Source organism: Strongylocentrotus purpuratus, unplaced genomic scaffold, assembly GCF_000002235.5.
Source record: "Strongylocentrotus purpuratus isolate Spur 01 unplaced genomic scaffold, Spur_5.0 spur5_scaffold_14, whole genome shotgun sequence".
NCBI classification, from domain to species: Eukaryota; Metazoa; Echinodermata; class Echinoidea; order Camarodonta; family Strongylocentrotidae; genus Strongylocentrotus; species Strongylocentrotus purpuratus.
The window spans coordinates 29,536,911-29,555,187 of NW_022145599.1; the positions used below are offsets into that span (position 1 = coordinate 29,536,911).

Sequence of the window (18,277 nt, forward strand, 5' to 3'; positions counted from 1 at the left end):
CTTAGGATTAGTGTATCCATCCGTGGGGATGAGCGCTATGATGTCGGGTTTGAGATAATTGGTTTGAAAGAGGAGATTGCAGGCATTCGGCAGAGTGAGACAGCGTAGAAAGGGGTCTATACACTCCTCATTCGTTTTGGTCCTGCTTATCTCTTTAAACTGCTTCCTAAATATTTTATAGCTCTCAAGTAATACTTTAACATCACTCTGACAATAATCCAAAATTTCATGTTGGAAATTAAAGACATAGTCTTTGGGCATGTTGTATACCATTCTTTGAATTCATGGAGGACGTTTTTCATCATTGAACTTGTACCGTAGTATGTTTTGTCTGGGAGGGGACCTACATAATTTTCATTTTCCTCTTTATTGAATAGATGAGGGAAGAAACCCTTTTTTATTCCTTCGATGCCAAACGTTTTAGGTAATTTTGCCAGCCCCATCTGAATAAAGTTCAGGCTATCTTTGACTACGATTTTGCAATCGTTCGTACGTAGACTCATGATTTTTCCTGGTTCCATAAGAATAGCACTAGGAATGTGTTAGGAGACAAATGAGTCAAGTCTAGAGTGAGATGAGGGGAGTGTAGGGTGAGGTTTCATAAGCCTAGCCCTATAGGAAAGTGTTATGAGACAAATGATCGCTATTTTAACCCCAATAATAATAACAATAAGTTGCAATAACACAAGTCTAACGTTAGAGTGAGATGAGCCCTAGGAAACAGTGGTGTTAGTCTGTTACTGTTACTTGTTAGGAGACGAACAGTTACATTACGTTAGTCTTAAATCATGTAAATAGGCCCTTAGTTAAAGGCTTAAAGTTACTACTAGATCTACTAGATCTGAACGTTAGATCTAAAGTTAGATCTAGTACTAACGTTCTTGCTAGATCTAAAGTTAGAATAGATCTAACGTTAGAATCTAGACTCTAACATTTAGACAGTAGATTCTAGACTAGATCTAAGTAATCGTCGTTAGTTACTTTTTTAGTTACTGATAATACTTTAGTTTAATAGATCTAGAATCTAAGTTGAGTTAGATCTATGAAGAGGGCAACTAAACTTACTTGGATCATGATATACTTCTTCGAAGTCTTTCACATACGTAACTGAGGATGATATCTCGAAAGACTTTACTACTGGGGCAACCTCCGATAACGATGGTACCCATCCTTGCCATCCATTTCCTTCCACTTCGATTGGAGTCCACATGTGGTCCCGAGAGTTCGCCATGTTGGGTACAGCATCCCCCGCGTGCATGACATGAAGCATGTGAAGTGAATAGGGCTGTCAAATATCATAGCTACCGGTATAGCCAGCAGACTGCTAGCTGTTATCATTTTGTGCACTATACATGTGGGCAGTACTTTCTCCTCCCCCATCTCTCCCAGAGCTGCATGCTCACTCTGTGCATTGTGTGGTACCGGTACGTGATTGGCCGGGTCTTGATAAATATTCATTTTCCGTAGAGCAGGGTTTGTGCTATTGAATATTCATGATTTGCGTGATCTTCCGTGCAGAATCACTTCCCTCAAGCCAACCTTGGATAAAAAGTGCCTACCTTAGCAAACGTGCCAGGAAGTGGTCGTGTATGATGGCATCGTGTATAGTCGTCGTCCTCCTCCATTGGAACCTCTTCCTCTACTGTCTGTAAAAAAATTTTTTTAAATAAAGACAAAATATAAACATCCTGTAACGTTATACTTTTAAAATAGTCTTCCTACTAGTAAACTTTTCCATGTGTTCATTACAAATTAATATCATTTAACAAATAATTTGTAACTTTGTGTAACTTACACAAGGCTGAAGACTATAAATAACCATATTCTGTTTTTATTAAATACACTTGCATTAATGGATACCCAAATACTACGCTATACCCCCCCCCCCCCTAAGAAAAAGTACACTTGTTTATAGACATAAAAATCATCCCTAATTCCCTTCTGTACAAGACTCCTTGTTTATCTCTAGCTTGTCTCACTCCCTCAACAAAATCTTCACCTGAAGTGATTCATTCCTAACCAAACCTATTGGGGGCTGTGTACCTTGTTTAACATAATCTATTACTTTTCTGATGGAAGGGTCCTTACTTTGTTCTTCCTCCCAGTCTGGGGGTAGGCCAGGGAAGCTATGAGGGGGGTCACTAGCACAAGTAAAAGCATTTACAGTAGCATCTTCCACGTCAACATGTAGGGCATAATTAACTACCGCCTGGAATGCTTCAACTGAAATTGGGGGTTCACTAGTTACTGGGGACTCTGTACTACAGGTGGGCTGGGGTTGTCGAGAAAGAGCATCGGCGTCAATGTTAAGCTTACCGGAGCTGCTAGCCAACGTTGCCCTGTTGCATCAAGCTTCGCCGTGGTTAGAACATAAGTGAGAGGATTATTATCTGTACAAACATGTACTTTGTTCCCATACAGAAAATCATGGAACTTATCAGTCACGGCCCATTTCAAAGCTAAAAACTCCAACTTGTGAGCAGGGGCATTCCTTTCACTCTTATTCAAGGAACGACTGGCGTATGTTATGACCCTTTCCTTCCCGTTTGCATCTAGCTGATATAGGGCTGCACCCAGTCCGCGACTTTGCGTTTTACACCCTGGCCTGGACCTTTTCCCAATAAATTTCAAGGAACCGACTGGGAAAAGTCTATCCATGACAAGATATTGCGCGCGCACGTAGCTCTTCTGCAATGCTCAACGTACGTCCTATATGTCCAGTGTCGCGGTACGCGGTACATGTACTTTTGTATCGAGACGTACGAGTGAGAGAAAAACAACGAATAACAACAGAAGGAAATAGAGAAAAACAATAAATAATTAAAGAACAGAGAGGAAACAAAGAATGTCATAAGCAGAGAGAGAAAACAAAAACTAACTTGAAAGAAAGAGAGAAATTAGAGAAGGAATTAATCAAAGTAAGGAAAGAGAGAAACCAAATAATATTATGGTTTTTGTGGTTTAATTCCGCCTTCTTCAGGGTTTCAATTTTTGACGTGTAGCCTACTTTCAAACCATTTGCTGATTCGGACCCCCCCCCCCCTAACACACGTGTACACATATCGACACATACACAGACTACACTCGACATAATATGTGTAATGGTAATGTAATACATAAACTGTGATTTAAATATTGCACTCGTACCATTTTCTATTATTGTGGGATCACGTCTTTCATTTTTTAAATTCATGTCATTTGTTTCTAAGACCTAATTTCTCTAATTCTCTTGACCCCTCTCCCTTCATATTTGTTTTCTAAGACCTCCCCCCCCCTCATCTCTCTTCATATTTGTTTTCTAAGACCCATTTCTCCCCCCCCCCCCCCCCCAATCTCTATTCATATTTGTTTTCTAAGACCTCTCTCTCTCGACCCACTCTCTCTCTCGTATGTATTTCTCAGACCCCTCTTTCTTTCTCTCTCATTAACCCCCTCTTCATATTTGTTTCTAAGGCCTCTCTCTCTCTCTTCATATTTGTTTCTAAGACCCCCCCCCCTCTCTTTCTCATTTCTTGATATTTGTTTCTAAGACCTCTCTCTCTCTAGCTCTCAATTCATGATATTTGTTTCTAAGACCCCCTCTCTTTCTCACTTCTTGAATTCATATTTGTTTCTAAGACCTCTGTCTCTCTCTCCCTTTCTCTCTTTCTCATTTTAAATTCATGATATTTGTTTATAAGACCTCTCTTTCTCTCTTTTTCCATTCATCACTTTGTCTAGTGTAATGTACAGACACATAACATATAAAGGAAATTATACACCAGTTTTACATGAATTCATTTGCACTTTATTTACTGCTTTACATTCATATACTTTTTTTTTTCGTGAAGGTAATCTAATCCTTCAATGTCAGAGAAGTAATACAAAAGATACAGGAGTATGTGTATGCATAAATAGTTATATAAAGAAGAAATATGTAGTAAAAGTGAAAGCAAACAATAGTAGAAATTTGAACAGATAATTTGACAGTGTGTTAAGATTTAGATGCAAGAAATGACTATAAGAAATTTTTATTTGAAAATACATGCACATGTAGATAAAAAGAGATCTGAACATAGGCGGATTCATGGGCGCAGAGGCGTGCACCGCACTTTACTTTGGAGATAACGAACTGAATACACATAATAATGGATGATACATGAAAATATTTTTCTTCAGCGAGTAACAATATTTCACGTATTTCGCGAAAATTGATCATCCAATATTATAATTATTATTTAGATACTCCACAGAGATATTGTGATTTATTCACCATTTTTTATAATATACTAGTACATGTACTTGTAAACTGCATCTTGGCAATTGAAGCTTGAAACGAGTGCAAATATGAAATTTCCCAAGCATTTATGTGGTGCTGGTGCACAACTAACATGAAAAGTTAAAAATGTTTGAATTTCAAGAAAACAGTAGGCCTACCGTAACACTAATATAATCATTTACCTGTACAAAGTCGAACATCTAGAATTTACATATCCCAATCCAAGTTGTTACTTGAAGTTATTGTGACGTTACAATTATTGAAAACGAAGTAGTTACTTGGATGGTGCAATTTCATATGGTGACGTCACGTTTAATAGCTGCATGCGCACAATCACTAATAATGGCGTGGCTTAAGAGGAAAAATAAAAAAGAGCAACATAGGTTTTATTGTTACTTCACGTTAGCTGAATGCACACAATCATGTATTGACCAATCATAATCTTGTGGGCGTGGCAGAATGTTCATTGCGTCCAATATTTTATGTTATTATGAATTCTCCATAGGCTTAGACGTTAAGAAATGAGATTTAATATTTTAGCTCTCTGAGACGACCGTGACGGACCTCCAAAAATATCGTTGCCTCTAAAACCCTAAATCTAAATAATAGACCTAATATATATAACAACATAACATATAATAATATTTCCTTTATCCCAAATTTTCAGGTCCCAGGAACCTCATCATTATTAAAGGTTTCCACTGGTGTAAATTTGGCAATACTCCCTCAAAGCTATGGATAAGTTTGTGTGTACAATGCTTTTCATATAAAGTTCATTGACTTTTTGACCTTTGAACTTTGTCGAATATGACCCATATTCGAACTCGACCCGAGTCTTCAAGAGATGCAAGTACCACTGGTGTGAATTTGGTGATACTACCTAAAGGCTATGGAAATTTATTGTGAGTACAACATAATTGTTGATGCCGACAATGACGTCGGAAAGAGTGACGTCTATATACATGTACGCAGGCAAGACAAAAACTATGTTTTACTATGGGTTTTGCCTAGAGATTGGCACATTGTGACCGCATGGTTCAGATTATGTGGTGCAGCTGCACGTTTTTTACGTGGAAGCTGCGATGACTGTGATGACTGTGATGACTGACCACCTTTGGCATAGCCATGTTCTTCAACTGTTGCCTGCTTGGTCGGACGTCCCGATGTCAAGTTTCTCCTCCCCCCAATCTTCACTCTTCTGCGAGCAATGGCTGTTGGCTGCACGCCAATGCTAGGTCCAGAAGTCTTAAGGATACCTACCTTGGGCTTAACCTTGCGCCTGGCAAGGTTGACGCCACTGTATCTCCCATACATTCTGATAGCAGATGTGAGACTGCTATCAGTCTTAAGCCTCCTATGAGACTGTAGCATAGCCTTAAAGGGCTCTGCAAATGTGGCAGGGTCCTGCTTAAGCTTCTCCTCCATCTCTAAGAACATGTTGTGGACTCTTTCCACAAGGTCATCAGATTGTGGAGCTGAAACAGACATAGAAAATGATGATTAAATGGCAACCCTGGTTGATTCTTTCAGAAATAATAATAATTAAAAAAACACTATGCAAAAATAAAAGTAGAGAATGTGTAGTTGATTTGGGGGAAACTCATACTTAAGGGTAAATCAGAAATGACTACACACCTTGAAAAACTGCCAACTGCTTAGATGAAAGTAATTATAAATATTAACCTTTTTACAATTTTATGGTAGAGAACTCTTCCGATTTCTTCCTATTTCTCTTGATATTACACATGTGTTAGGACACTTTAATACACAGTTAATGCACATGGGTAAATTTAGGTGACTGGGTGTACACCAATTTGCATCAAAATACTAAAAGGCTTGCTTCACATAGCTACAACTTATATTGCCAAGACTGTAATTGACTTTAAAAATTACTTTGAAAATTATCCATACTCTAAAAATGGGATTTATAAATTTAACCATGTTTACTGGTAGAGTACACTTCAGATGACAGGCCTACTTATATCACAGTGAATTCTCAATACCCATATGAACTTAATCAGACTACATAATAATTAGATAAAGGTTTATAATTCAACTTACTGAAATGTGCTCAGATGTTATCCAAGCGATCCCTCGTAAATAATGGTTTAGTTGTAATACGGATGAAAGACAAAAAATGTGAAAAGAGTTAGGTCATGCACATGAATGAAAAACAGTGACAATATATCATGCACATTTCCGAATACTTGTCAGGCACCTTCAATCATTCTGCAGGCTCATAACAATCTGTAAATGGACAAGACTTCATGCTGGTAAGTAACACTAACATGTTAGAAACTTGATGTGTGCGACTTCATTCCAATATGCCTCTGCCTATGTTTAACTATTCACCCTGCCACACTCAACATCTTAATATGTTGATGACACAAAACACCAGATAATGACCTCTGTGACCCTTGACCTTTGACTTACGTACTCCAAAATCTAATCAGATCGTCTTCTTAATGGTGATACATACTATAATCAAGGTTGAAGTTCATGTCTCAAGTGGTTGTTGAGATATCACGATGACTGACAGATGGACAAATCCTAATGGGTCATTATAATGAAGATGATCAACAAATTATGAATTCAACGTCCATGATCAAACAGTCCACTCCCGATATAACGAGCACGGATACAACGAGATTTCGTTATAACGAGGCAATTCTCCAGGGCCCAATTTTAAAATATTCATGTATAAACCTATGTGGTCAGTATCTTTGATATAATGAGATTTCATTATAACGAGGTAATTGGTTTGGTCCCGAGCACCTCACTACAACGGGAGTGGACTGTAGCATGCAATAAAACACATGAGAAAATCTGGAACAATATAATAAGAGAACTGGAATATATTTTGGAAATTTTCTTGTATTATTTTTTTATTTACGTTTGTCTTAAATTTTGGGATCAAGAAGATTCTCTCTAGCTTCCTTATTTTAATTGTTGATTTAACCAGAGCATTATGATCCAATAAGCATGTACCAAAATAATAATGGCCCTACATGTATATGTTACTCAACAACTTTCTGACCGTCGACATGTGATCTAGTTATCTCCCAAAATTAATGAGAATTTTGGCTCTCCGGCCTTCATTCATCCCATTTCAAATATTGAAAACATTCATTTATCCAGAGCTACATGTACCTGTTCGATTTGATTTACGCATTGGATGCACTACCTAAGGTAATAAATGGTTATTTAAAATAATAAAAACACGATTGACCAGCCTTTTTATATTAAAATATCAGAATATAAAATCCTATGAAACTTAAATGCATGTTCTCCTTTAGATAAAGTTTAGTTCTGGTCTTGAGATTGAAATGTGGAAGAACTGTCTCAAAGTGATTGGGAAAGGTTTATTATAATGCATCTAAGAATTGGTGTATGCTTTTGGTATCACCAAAATGATAAGAAATCAACTTGATTCTGCTAGGAGAGTCACATGCACTGCACACAGATATGCATGTATGTGGCTACACACAAATGTTCGGTCTGAACATTTGAGCTGCTTTTCTCTTATTATGAATGTGAGGTCATTTGAACAACAATCTTTTGTAGTGGATCTTTTTACTAATCTTCCTAAATAACATGAAAAGAATTTGAAAGCTCACAATAATTGTTTTTCACCTTTCCCACAACAGTAGCTTTTCTTCCCTTTTCCTTCTCTTCTCTCTCACTCTCAATCTCACCCTCACACCCCTCTTTCCGTTTCTATACCCCTTGATTTTACCACTCTCCCTACCCTTTTTATATTTCATTTAACCATGTTTATAGTTGTTTAAAGATACCTAGTTGTTTACAGAAATAGTTTTTGGTTTGGCAAACTCTTAGGGGTTCCAATTACAAGCTCTGCATCCAAGGGGTCCTAACCCTCTCTTTCAGAATATTGTATGTGTATTTATTGTTTTCATCATATGTTATTCTTTGTATGATTGATTGGTTTAAATAAATTGAACTTGAATTTGAAATTTAAAGCAAAACATATTTGCAATAAGCTGTGTTATACTTACATTGAGAGGAGCTGCTGCCATGAAGACGCCTGTCAAATGCATTATGGAAGTCCCTCTGAACACGTAGACTGTCAATACGAGCAAGTTGGGGATCCTGCATATCACCATGGCCATTGACCAGTGCTGTTTCTTGCAATCGTGGTTCTGCCACATCTTCTTACATTGGCTCCACGGACTGAAGAGGGTCCATCCATCCAGACGGGACATTGTCATTACCTTGAATTCAATTGATAAATGGTCAAAAAAAATTCAAACATAATATTGATCATGTAGTGCTGGTTAAAGTAACACAAGAGAGGAAAATATATGACCAGGATGCGTACTCCTACATTGTCATATAATTGTTGATGCTGCGGCTGTAGGTGATCAAAGATATTGTTGACTAATTTCAAGTTGAAATGTCATCAAAGTGATGTATAACTTTGTTAGGCCTTTCATTCATTTACAACATAAAAAATTTAATAGTAAATATTAAATGATAGCAGAGCGTAGATCACTTTATACGTATAAGAAAATTTATTCAGTTTAATATTACTTACATCCAGTTGCAATTTTGAGTAACAATTCCCTTTCCTTGGCAGAAGTTGGGAGGAAGTTGCTTGATGCCACTTTGAAGTGTGTCACAATGGCCTCTTGATGTTTGCAGGCACCCCCAGTTATACCTTCATGGCATGTACAAACACCAACTGCCATGTCAATAGTGTAGTGACATTGTCGATCACTCTGACTGGTGACTTCGTAGGTGCTCTCCCCAGTCTGATTGTAACAATATAAGAAATAACACAAGGCATTAGCGATGTAGTGTCTCGCCCACTTGTGAAAATAACTAGAAATATCGCGATGTCCATTGCCATCCATGAGAATTGTAGGGCCTATCGCAAGCTGATTTTGAAATATGACCTTTGACCTCTCTATGTGACCTCCGACAGCACCGCAACATGATGTTACCCCTAGTGCATCTATCACCCAAGTTTGGTCGCCATTGGACTAACAGTTGTCAAGTTATGTGTCAAAACATTTGTGACGGACGGACGGACGGACGGACAGACGCCATTTGGATCCCTAAGTCTCGCCATCCACCTCAATAAAGACAATAAAAGGAGAATTATAACGTCAGTGCTGGACAGGTAGTTCTTTCAAACTTAACATCCACATATCATGTTTAGTTAATACTATGTTATTGTTAATTTATTGTTGTTTTATCTTTGGGTCACTTCTTCCCCTTAATTTCTGAATAAGTATTAGTCAAATAAATAAATTAGTTGGTGCTTTATATTTAGGCATTACAGCACTACTGAAGTATTCAATTTTAAGATCAAATTGAATTTCCTTTTTGGATATTGTTTCACATGTACATCATCATTTACTAAATTTCCATCCATCTCCTCACAGATTAAATAAATAGAAATAAATTTACAAAGGTTTTTATTTACTTTGGAAATGTCATCTTTGCTGATCTTCGATCTGTTGTGGGTTTGGATATTCCACTTTAGTGGGCGCTGGTTGACAACTGACAGAAGTCTCCTCTGGTAGAATCCTTCAAACCTGCAGAGGATGAAGTCTAATAACTGAGGCACGTTGAATGCCTTGGAGCGTTGAAGGATGGAGTCTTTGAGGACCTTCATGGCGGCTTCGGCATAGTTATTTGTGTTGTTTGCCCGAATCCTCAGTCCAATTCTGAATGCCTGGGCCCACACTTGTCGTCTCTCATATAAGGAGTTGATATATGCTCTATATCCAGGGTACCTGGTCAACGAGAATCATCAAACATCGACTTTAAATTGCATTCAAAAGAAATGTTACTCCATACATTGTATGCTGCATTAACTGAGTTCTTCATATGTGGCCATGTGTTATGATTTGTTACGATTTTTTCAAATATCATATGATATCTCGGTAAAACAGACGGGTATTGTCATGAATTGGTGTCATTTGAAAGCTGAATAAAAGCTCTATCATACCTGTATGAGCTCATTAGCACTTGAAATCACGACACTGCACATCGTAGAATAATAATTCTTCTTCTTATCGGGTCACTACATTATATTAAACAACACTGGTCCAGTACTGGACACAGGACTTCGCTTTGGGGTTAAACCCTTCTACATGTAGGTCTGCAAGGGTACACATTTCTGTTAGGTGGGGGCATACCAGCAGGTGGTCCATGGTCTGCTCTTCCCCACATTCAGAAGAATAAATGAAAAGGGTGGAGGGGGGGGGGGGGGGGGGAGCGGTACACATTAACTCCAAAGAAACTCCCTCTAACTACATGTATATATTTTCTGAAAGGAATTCAGTGCTGGCATCCACTCCGGAGCACAAATTAGGAAAAAAAAGTGATTCTATCGTATGCCATTTTTTTTATTCCTCAGGAAATTTCATCTTAGAAAATGTACATACTATTGTAGGGATAGAGTTAATACACAAGTTCAAAATGCATGGCCATATTCCCCTTTCCAAATCAAGTAACCCTATTACTGTCATAAATACATTGAATTATTAACCCCTGCACAAAACATTCCCTCGGGAGGTTGTACATTTTATGATACCATCCTTGAAGTCGTACTTGTTTCTACCAAACCTTTAAGAAGTACAGTCATTTTCACTTTATACCTGCAGAGGTATGTATATCCAACTTTGCTCTATTATTTCTTAAACTGGGGGAATAAATATATTTGAAATTCGATAATATTAGGTGCCCCATTTCAACAGCTGTAACGTACAACTGAGATGGTTCAGATGGACAAAATAAGGTACATGTACATTGAGTGCATGTCATACTTCATAAATAGCCTACTATTGAGACTGTATGCCTGGGCTCACCGTATAACAGCAGGATCACTGATGGCACTCTCAAAAGCTGCCTCAACAGCAGTGGCATCCTCAGCATAGACCATGTTCTTCACATGGAAGAACAGGCCCTGTCGATGGTGTTTTTGGATGCCATGTTTACTATCCCATAGCCACCGCCACACAGCCTGCAAGAGGTGAAACGAGCAGAGGAGAAGTACAGATTGGGGGAAAACAGCATGGAGGGCCTTCCTCTCTGCGGTGCAGTCATCAGTAATGAAGACTGCTGGCCCATCATTACCATTTCCCCCAAAGGCACCAGCTGGACAGATGGTCTGCAGCAGCTGCAACCCTTCAACGATGGTCCGCTCCTGCTCGTTCGACGTTATGATGACCCCCAGAGGCAGGCCACCCGAAGAGCTGTGTGTCAACAGCAGGAACACCCTGCTTCCGTGGCGGTCAACATTGCCTGCCAGAAAACAGCATAATGACAACCTAATTAATCAATCTGAAATTATTCCTATAGCCATGCAAAGACAACAAACGTTAATGGTGAATTTACCTTGAAGTGTAGTCTTGGAGACACCCCACACCAGGAGGGCGCTCATAAATCATAATTATTTGCGCCACCAGGTCCAAGGCATACACTCCACATGTCCCCCTTGGCCTCTCACTCTTGTAACTGGCACTCTTATACCCCATTCGGTGGGCTCTAACTCCGTGTCAGCAACGGAGCAGCTCCGTTGCTGAAACGGTGTGGTTGTTAGTGTGAATGCTCGGTCCCGTTATAAACTACAATGGACCAACACCATCTCGTCTCAACACCATTTCAACTAAACCACTGTTCGCCTAGCTCCTGCAACGGTGCTGCTCCGTTGCTGAAACAGAGGTCGTTCACTGTGAATGCGACCCGTTTCAGCTCCGTAATAAACCATGTGTGTTTGCTTATTGTTTGTACTTCCCATGCTACGTATTTCTGGGCATCGGGGTCACTCACGGGGTCATGAGCCAGACATAATGTGCTTTGTAACGGAGGCACCGATTTATACGCAGATAAAATTTACTCCGTTGCTGCAACGGAGTAACTGGTCTACTGTGAATGCATTTAAAACAGGGTTATGACGGTGTCGCCGCTCCGTTTTAGCACCGTTGAAAATTTGAAAGCCACTGTGAATGGGGTATTATACATACATGTATGTAAGGACATAAATATGAAATACCTGTCGAATCAATGAACACAAGTTTGCTGCTGTGAGTCATTAAAGTGTGTACACGCTGCATCAGTGGAGTGCAAATTCCTATGATCAGCTCCCCAGTGCTGCTCCTAATCATCTTGGCACACGTCATCCCTGCTTCTTTGTTGTAATTAGCAATTACTTTCTCGTCAACAGCTGCGACCATATCTGCACCATCTGCAGGACCATAGGCCTTTCTGAAGATCTTGTGATAGAGTCTGCCAAAATTTAAGACGTTTAACAAACATTCATTTTTTTCATTCATCGTGTCTTCAACCACATTTGGTCAATTCCAGCGTAACGGACATGACAGTCATACCAATTTTAATACAAAATTAACAGTTCCAAAACGCAATTCATTCATTTTATCATGCACATAACATTATCAGTGACATACAGAGCAAATTTTAAAGTATTTTACTGAATAGATAAAGAGAAAATTGATATTTAGTGAGTGTAACGGACATGACACGAAATAGCAAATGTTTTTTTACCTCCTGTGCACAGTTTGAAATTTCAGTGAACTTTGCAATGGAAATATAACTAAGTTTGGGTTTTAAATTGAATTCAAGATGACACTCTAAACACAACTACAGGTTTTTAAATAATTTGGTATTCCATTTTCTGTTTAGACTTCAAAACATAGCGTAACGGACATGACAGTTTTGTTAGGAGGTCATGTCACCCCTTTGTAATTGATTAAATATCTCATGGCCTTTGGACTATGGAAATGTATTCCTCTTCTTCCCTTTAGTGAAATTTATAGGAAAAAATATTAAACAAAGCCTGTGTAATTTGCATTTTAGTGAATTTTTTGTCTCCAGTCCAACATGTACAATTTCAATGATGGTTTGAGATCTCATGGAAAGCAGCGAATTTTTTTTTTTTTGTTGTTGTTGAAAGACCTGTATGATTTATGAACATCCATGGCAATAAGGTTAGTGACAAAGAATTTACGTTAGAGGCAGATATGTTTTTTTTTATGTCATGAACATTTTTGGTGGAATTTACCATTTCTAAAAAAAAAAAATAAAAAAAAATAACAGGGAACGTTTAATGAATAAAAAACTTACCGGTAACAAAAGTGCAAATCTGGGCAAATCGACCTGTCTGCACAGTTCATGACGTACTTGTCTGGATCCTGTATCTGTAGCTCCAATTCTAGAATGTTGAGTGCACTGGCTGGTGAGTTCCCATTCTTAAACAGCTCCTCAAGTTTTGCACAGGTCTCAGGACTCGCATCTCTGTACTTAAGTGCAGCAGGAATGGAGATAACATGGTTATGTTTCCATTCTAGCTTAACCAGTGTTGGATGTGTCTGGATATGGGGGTCTGAGTTTCTGTAATGATGGAATAGAAAACATGATGTACAAAAATGCATTGCAACAAAATATTATGCGAGCGACTGAAAAATTTACAATTCACATCGTTAAACTACCGGTATGATAAGGAGTACCGTATGAGGAAGTATTCAAATCTACATGTACACGTATACAATAAAGGGAAAGCCAATTTTCTTTAGGTCTACTTCATTCTATATCCTCAGGTCCAACATGACAGAATAATTCAATACTTCCATTTGAAAGAAAATGCACACTATGTGCTGATGGCCTTCTTAAAGGAAACCAAAACCCAAGGAGAGAATCAATCTTATAGGAAAGAGTAAAATGAGAGGAACATTTTAAAAAAAGTTTCATCAAAATCGGTTATAAAATAAGAGAGTTATGGAAGTTTGCAAAGTCTTGTTGTACTTTCTATGGGGATCCTCAAATTGATGCTGCCTCAAAATGGCTGATTTTGTGGACAACTCTCCATTCGTTTTGTACACAAATTTTCAGAATTCTTCCATTATCTTTCAAAGTGCGTCTCACCTCCTTCTGAGCTCAACATATGTCATGGGAAAATAGATTTCACACCACATATGTCAAGGTCAGAAGGAGACAATAACAAATATGAGAAATAATGGGAAAAATCTGAAAATTTGTGTACAAAGTGAATGGAGGGTTGTCCACAAAATCAGCCATTTTGAAGCAGCGTTGCCAATTTGAGGATCCCCATAGAAAGTAAAACGAGACTTTTCGAACTTCCATAACTCTCTTATTTTATAACCGTTTTTGATGAAACTTTCTTTAAATTGCTCCTCTCATTTTAATCTTTCATATGAGATTGATTCTCTCCTTGGGTTTTGGTTTCCTCTAAATAGGTGATTGACAATTTATCGCTACTATATTCACATACTTGCTCTTCCTCCCGGATTGTGTCACTGTTCTCCTTACAGTGAGAGTAAGTTTAGCGCAGCACCCAGTGTCCTTGCTGTGACGAGATGTCCCTTCCTTAGCCCGTCTTTGCTGCCCATGATGACATCGATAGATCTTCTATTATCAATCATATACAATACGAAACTAAGATATGAATGAAATTTAGTCAGGACACCAAAGGAAGCAATTATGGAATGCTTGAAAAAGAGCTTCCAGGGGACTTAATCGTACATTGGTTAGGGTGCTGCAGCTGTAGGTAACCAAAGATATGAATATGAGTATAATTTCATAACACATATGAAAAAAAACTGCAAAAAAAGGTGATGAAAAATGGGACATAGAAATAAGATCACCAAATTCTGTAACATCAGAATAAAATTACATTCAACCAAACTAATGCAAAACCATAGAAACAAATTTACCAACACAACATGTAATAGTATATATCAGAGGTTTCTTCAATTGGGGTAATTTGTTTTTTTATCAGAAACAGCATTAAAAAAATTGCCTGCAATATTGTTTTGAGTTTTTACGGCGCCGTCAATATAAAATATGAATATTTACGTCATTCATGTTGAAGCAAGACAAGTCTTTATTTGCCAATTGAAAATGGTGGAAATCACATTTGCAGTTGTAGATCTAGACCCTCCTCCCCCCTACCACTACCAGTATTTTTTTTTTTACTTTTACATGAAAATGTCTTGTCATTGGACAGTTTTGATTTTGATATGCAACAGAAAGAGGATTGCTAAACCAATACCTTGAAGAGCACATATTTCTTCGCTGTCGGGCAGGTTCTCATTACCCTCCATGTGGTGCGAGAAGACTCTGCAAACTCGCTCATCCATTTTTTTGCATCATCTTCTGCTTTGACATTTATCACCAGTGATGCTGTGAATCCAGATTCATCATGGCTCTCAAAGTTATTTACATGGTAATGGTATTCATGATCTTCATTATGGGTAGATCTACATGTAGGTAGAATTGCCTGCAAAACAAACAAACAAAACAAAAAACAATATTATTCCAAGATCTGTAGAGGGCAAGCTCTATACTATAACAGTTAGGCTAGGGCGTAGGGGGGCTAGATCAAGATCGCAATCTAACTGTTAGATACCGGTAGTAGGGGCCTTGCTTACTAGGTATAACACAGGCACAGCTAAAGTCGGGCAATTGCCACACACAGAACCATTTGTATGTCAGGCTGTGCTAGAAATGGCTGCATGCTGCCATCTTTTTTGCTGAAGAATAATCAACTGAATCAGGTACAGATCTAAACCTACCTCAAAATAAAATAGGTTATTTTGGGACCATGCTTCAATCCTTGGGTGTTAAGTCTTAACAGATTGAATGTATGCACCTTTGCATGCAGGGGTTTAACTTAGATCTATCTTTAGTAGGAAATCCTCACTGTGCAGCAGGTCCCTGTAGGCTGTGCGACTACCCGTTCGAGGGGAGATGACAACAACAGACTCATCCCACTTCTATGCAGAACCCAATCGTACCAGCGCAGTTATCTACCCCAAACTATTACCAATTGGAACAATTTACCCATCGAAATAAAGAACCAAACATCTCATTCTGCCCTAAAGTTTCAAATAGCTCTTAGCAAAGAAGCATAGTCATGTCGCACAGCAGCAGCACCACTCTGGACGACGATGCTGAATAGCGATGTCCGGATATCATCCCGAGTAAATCCTGAGTAAACCTACGAGGTCAATTTTAATTGACCTTGCATAATTGCAGTTTGCACACACAATTCGCCCATGTGTATCGCAAACATCACTACTCAAACTAGATCTACAAGTGAATCCAGATCCAGCAGTTACCATGGTTACTGCAAACCTGAATAAACATGGAATGTTTTGCGAGCCTAATTCATTGCGTCACAGCCTTCAGGGAAACATCGACATGTGAGCTGATGAAGTAAAGTGACACCTACATTAACGCGAACTGAGTCCTAGCCTAGGCCCTAGGCTACGGAAAACATTGACAGTTAAAATTATTAACTGAAAAGTATTAACCATAGTCTAGATCTAGATCTAGTAGATCTAGATTCTATACGGTACGTAGATAGTAGAAGTAGTAAAGTTAGCTTTAGTAGACTTTATTGGAGAACTTGTTTAGCACAGGGCTAGATCTACTTCATATTCATATTCATAACTCCTAAGTTAACTCATGAACTGTATTAAGTTAGTAAGTTACACCTTAAGTTAGGCCCTCCTGCAGTCCTAGACTACATAACGTTAGATCTAACGTTATGTTTGTTTACATTGTTACTTATGCTTAGCTAGTCCAATTGACATTGCTGTTGTTAATGTTGACTGACAGACAGTACTGACAGTGACAGTGACAATGTGACACTGTGCAGCGACTCACTTAGTCTTACTCTTAGTTTTGCTAACTATGGATGCCTAACAGTTACAGTTAATCGTACTCATATAACTACAATTCAAAACTGGATTTACAGTATTCATACCCGCAAAGGCGTCTGCATTGCCACTCCGTCATCATCCTCGATGAATTCCATCGTGCAGCAAGCTTCTTAACTTGTTGTTCTGAACTTGAAATCCTATATCTTCTCCCTTAATCTTCAGTATTGCAGCTGCGTACGGTGTGTATAAATGCTGCATCGACGTACGTCTGTGCATGTACGATTCGATTTGGAACTGGCGCGCCCGATCGCGACCCGATCGAGGAGCGTAGACTAGACTCATTCAAGCAGTTTCATTGCTATTTACCGGGAAAATGTCCAGGCCAGGGTGTAAAACGCAAAGTCGCACCCAGTCCAGTAGTACTTGCATCTGTATGCAATATGAAAGACTTATCAAAATCAACATATGATGACATAAATGGTACCCTGGGGTACCAAAAAAAATCCGGCCATTTTGTTGAATTTTTTTTTTTTTTAAGGCTGTACCCTGGGTTACCAAAAAGTGGGAAATTATTTTAATTTATTTATTTTTATTTTTATTTTAATTATTTTTGGTTCAATATCCCACCTATCAATCTGATCTTTAATAGCCTGCTTATCCTCCTCGGTGGCAGCATGCCAGGCTACTCTTCGTTGTTTTCGTAGCTCCTCCTCCTCAGGGTCATACCTTGCAAGTCTAGCAACTCTATAGCCCCCAACATGAAGTAGGGCTACGACTTCGATTTGTGAGAGGGCTTGGGCCAGCAGGGTCAAAATAACACCATCAGCCTGCTCCTTGTCTCCCCCGTCACTCGCCCTCCTAAACACCGCTACCACATCAGCGGCCTTCTCTTCCCCCAACTTCTCTACAGCACGAGATCGAGCTCTTTCAACTTTCTCGGCCCTTGTAATCTTCCGTCTTTTACGTCCTTTCCCTTTCAGTAAATCCCCGTATCCACCATCACCTTCCACCCATGGCATTTTCAAAGTTTGAAAGTTTGACAGTAACGCGCGCGTTAACTATGTCGATGATGCGATGTTTGTTTGTTGTTTTTTTTTTCGAAAGAGTATACAGGTACGGTACCTACGTGCAATAACATCAAGTTCTAAAATAGCCGCGGGTCGGGACCGGACGCCGGAGCTAGCTAGCACTATAGTGTGCGATAGCCACCGTAGTGCGCTTGTGATCGTGAGCGAGCGCTATAGTCATCATATTCAAATTGGAACAGTAGTTTTAAGGACAAGTTGGAACGTTTTGGCAAAAAGACAACATCAACTCCCCGTCATTGGCCAATTATTGCAATATA

At 38.8% G+C, this 18,277-nt stretch overlaps 1 protein-coding gene and 1 long non-coding RNA gene across 2 annotated transcripts; both read right to left on the reverse strand.

Moving 5' to 3' along the window:
- Positions 1–3,764: 3,764 nt before the first annotated feature.
- LOC753103 lies at positions 3,765–6,713 on the reverse strand. Its single transcript, XR_004064000.1, has 2 exons — positions 6,320–6,713; positions 3,765–5,733 (listed from the first exon to the last, which is right to left on the reverse strand). It is a non-coding gene; the product is annotated as an uncharacterized LOC753103 (long non-coding RNA).
- Positions 6,714–9,484: 2,771 nt separating this feature from the next.
- On the reverse strand, positions 9,485–17,951 carry LOC115923834. The gene is made up of 8 exons (XM_030985201.1): positions 17,583–17,951; positions 15,318–15,545; positions 14,538–14,674; positions 13,373–13,639; positions 12,233–12,517; positions 11,098–11,559; positions 9,708–10,020; positions 9,485–9,496 (listed from the first exon to the last, which is right to left on the reverse strand). The coding sequence occupies exons 1-8, from the start codon at positions 17,949–17,951 to the stop codon at positions 9,485–9,487; spliced, it is 2,073 nt and encodes a 690-aa protein (XP_030841061.1).
- Between the last annotated feature and the right edge of the window lie 326 nt (positions 17,952–18,277).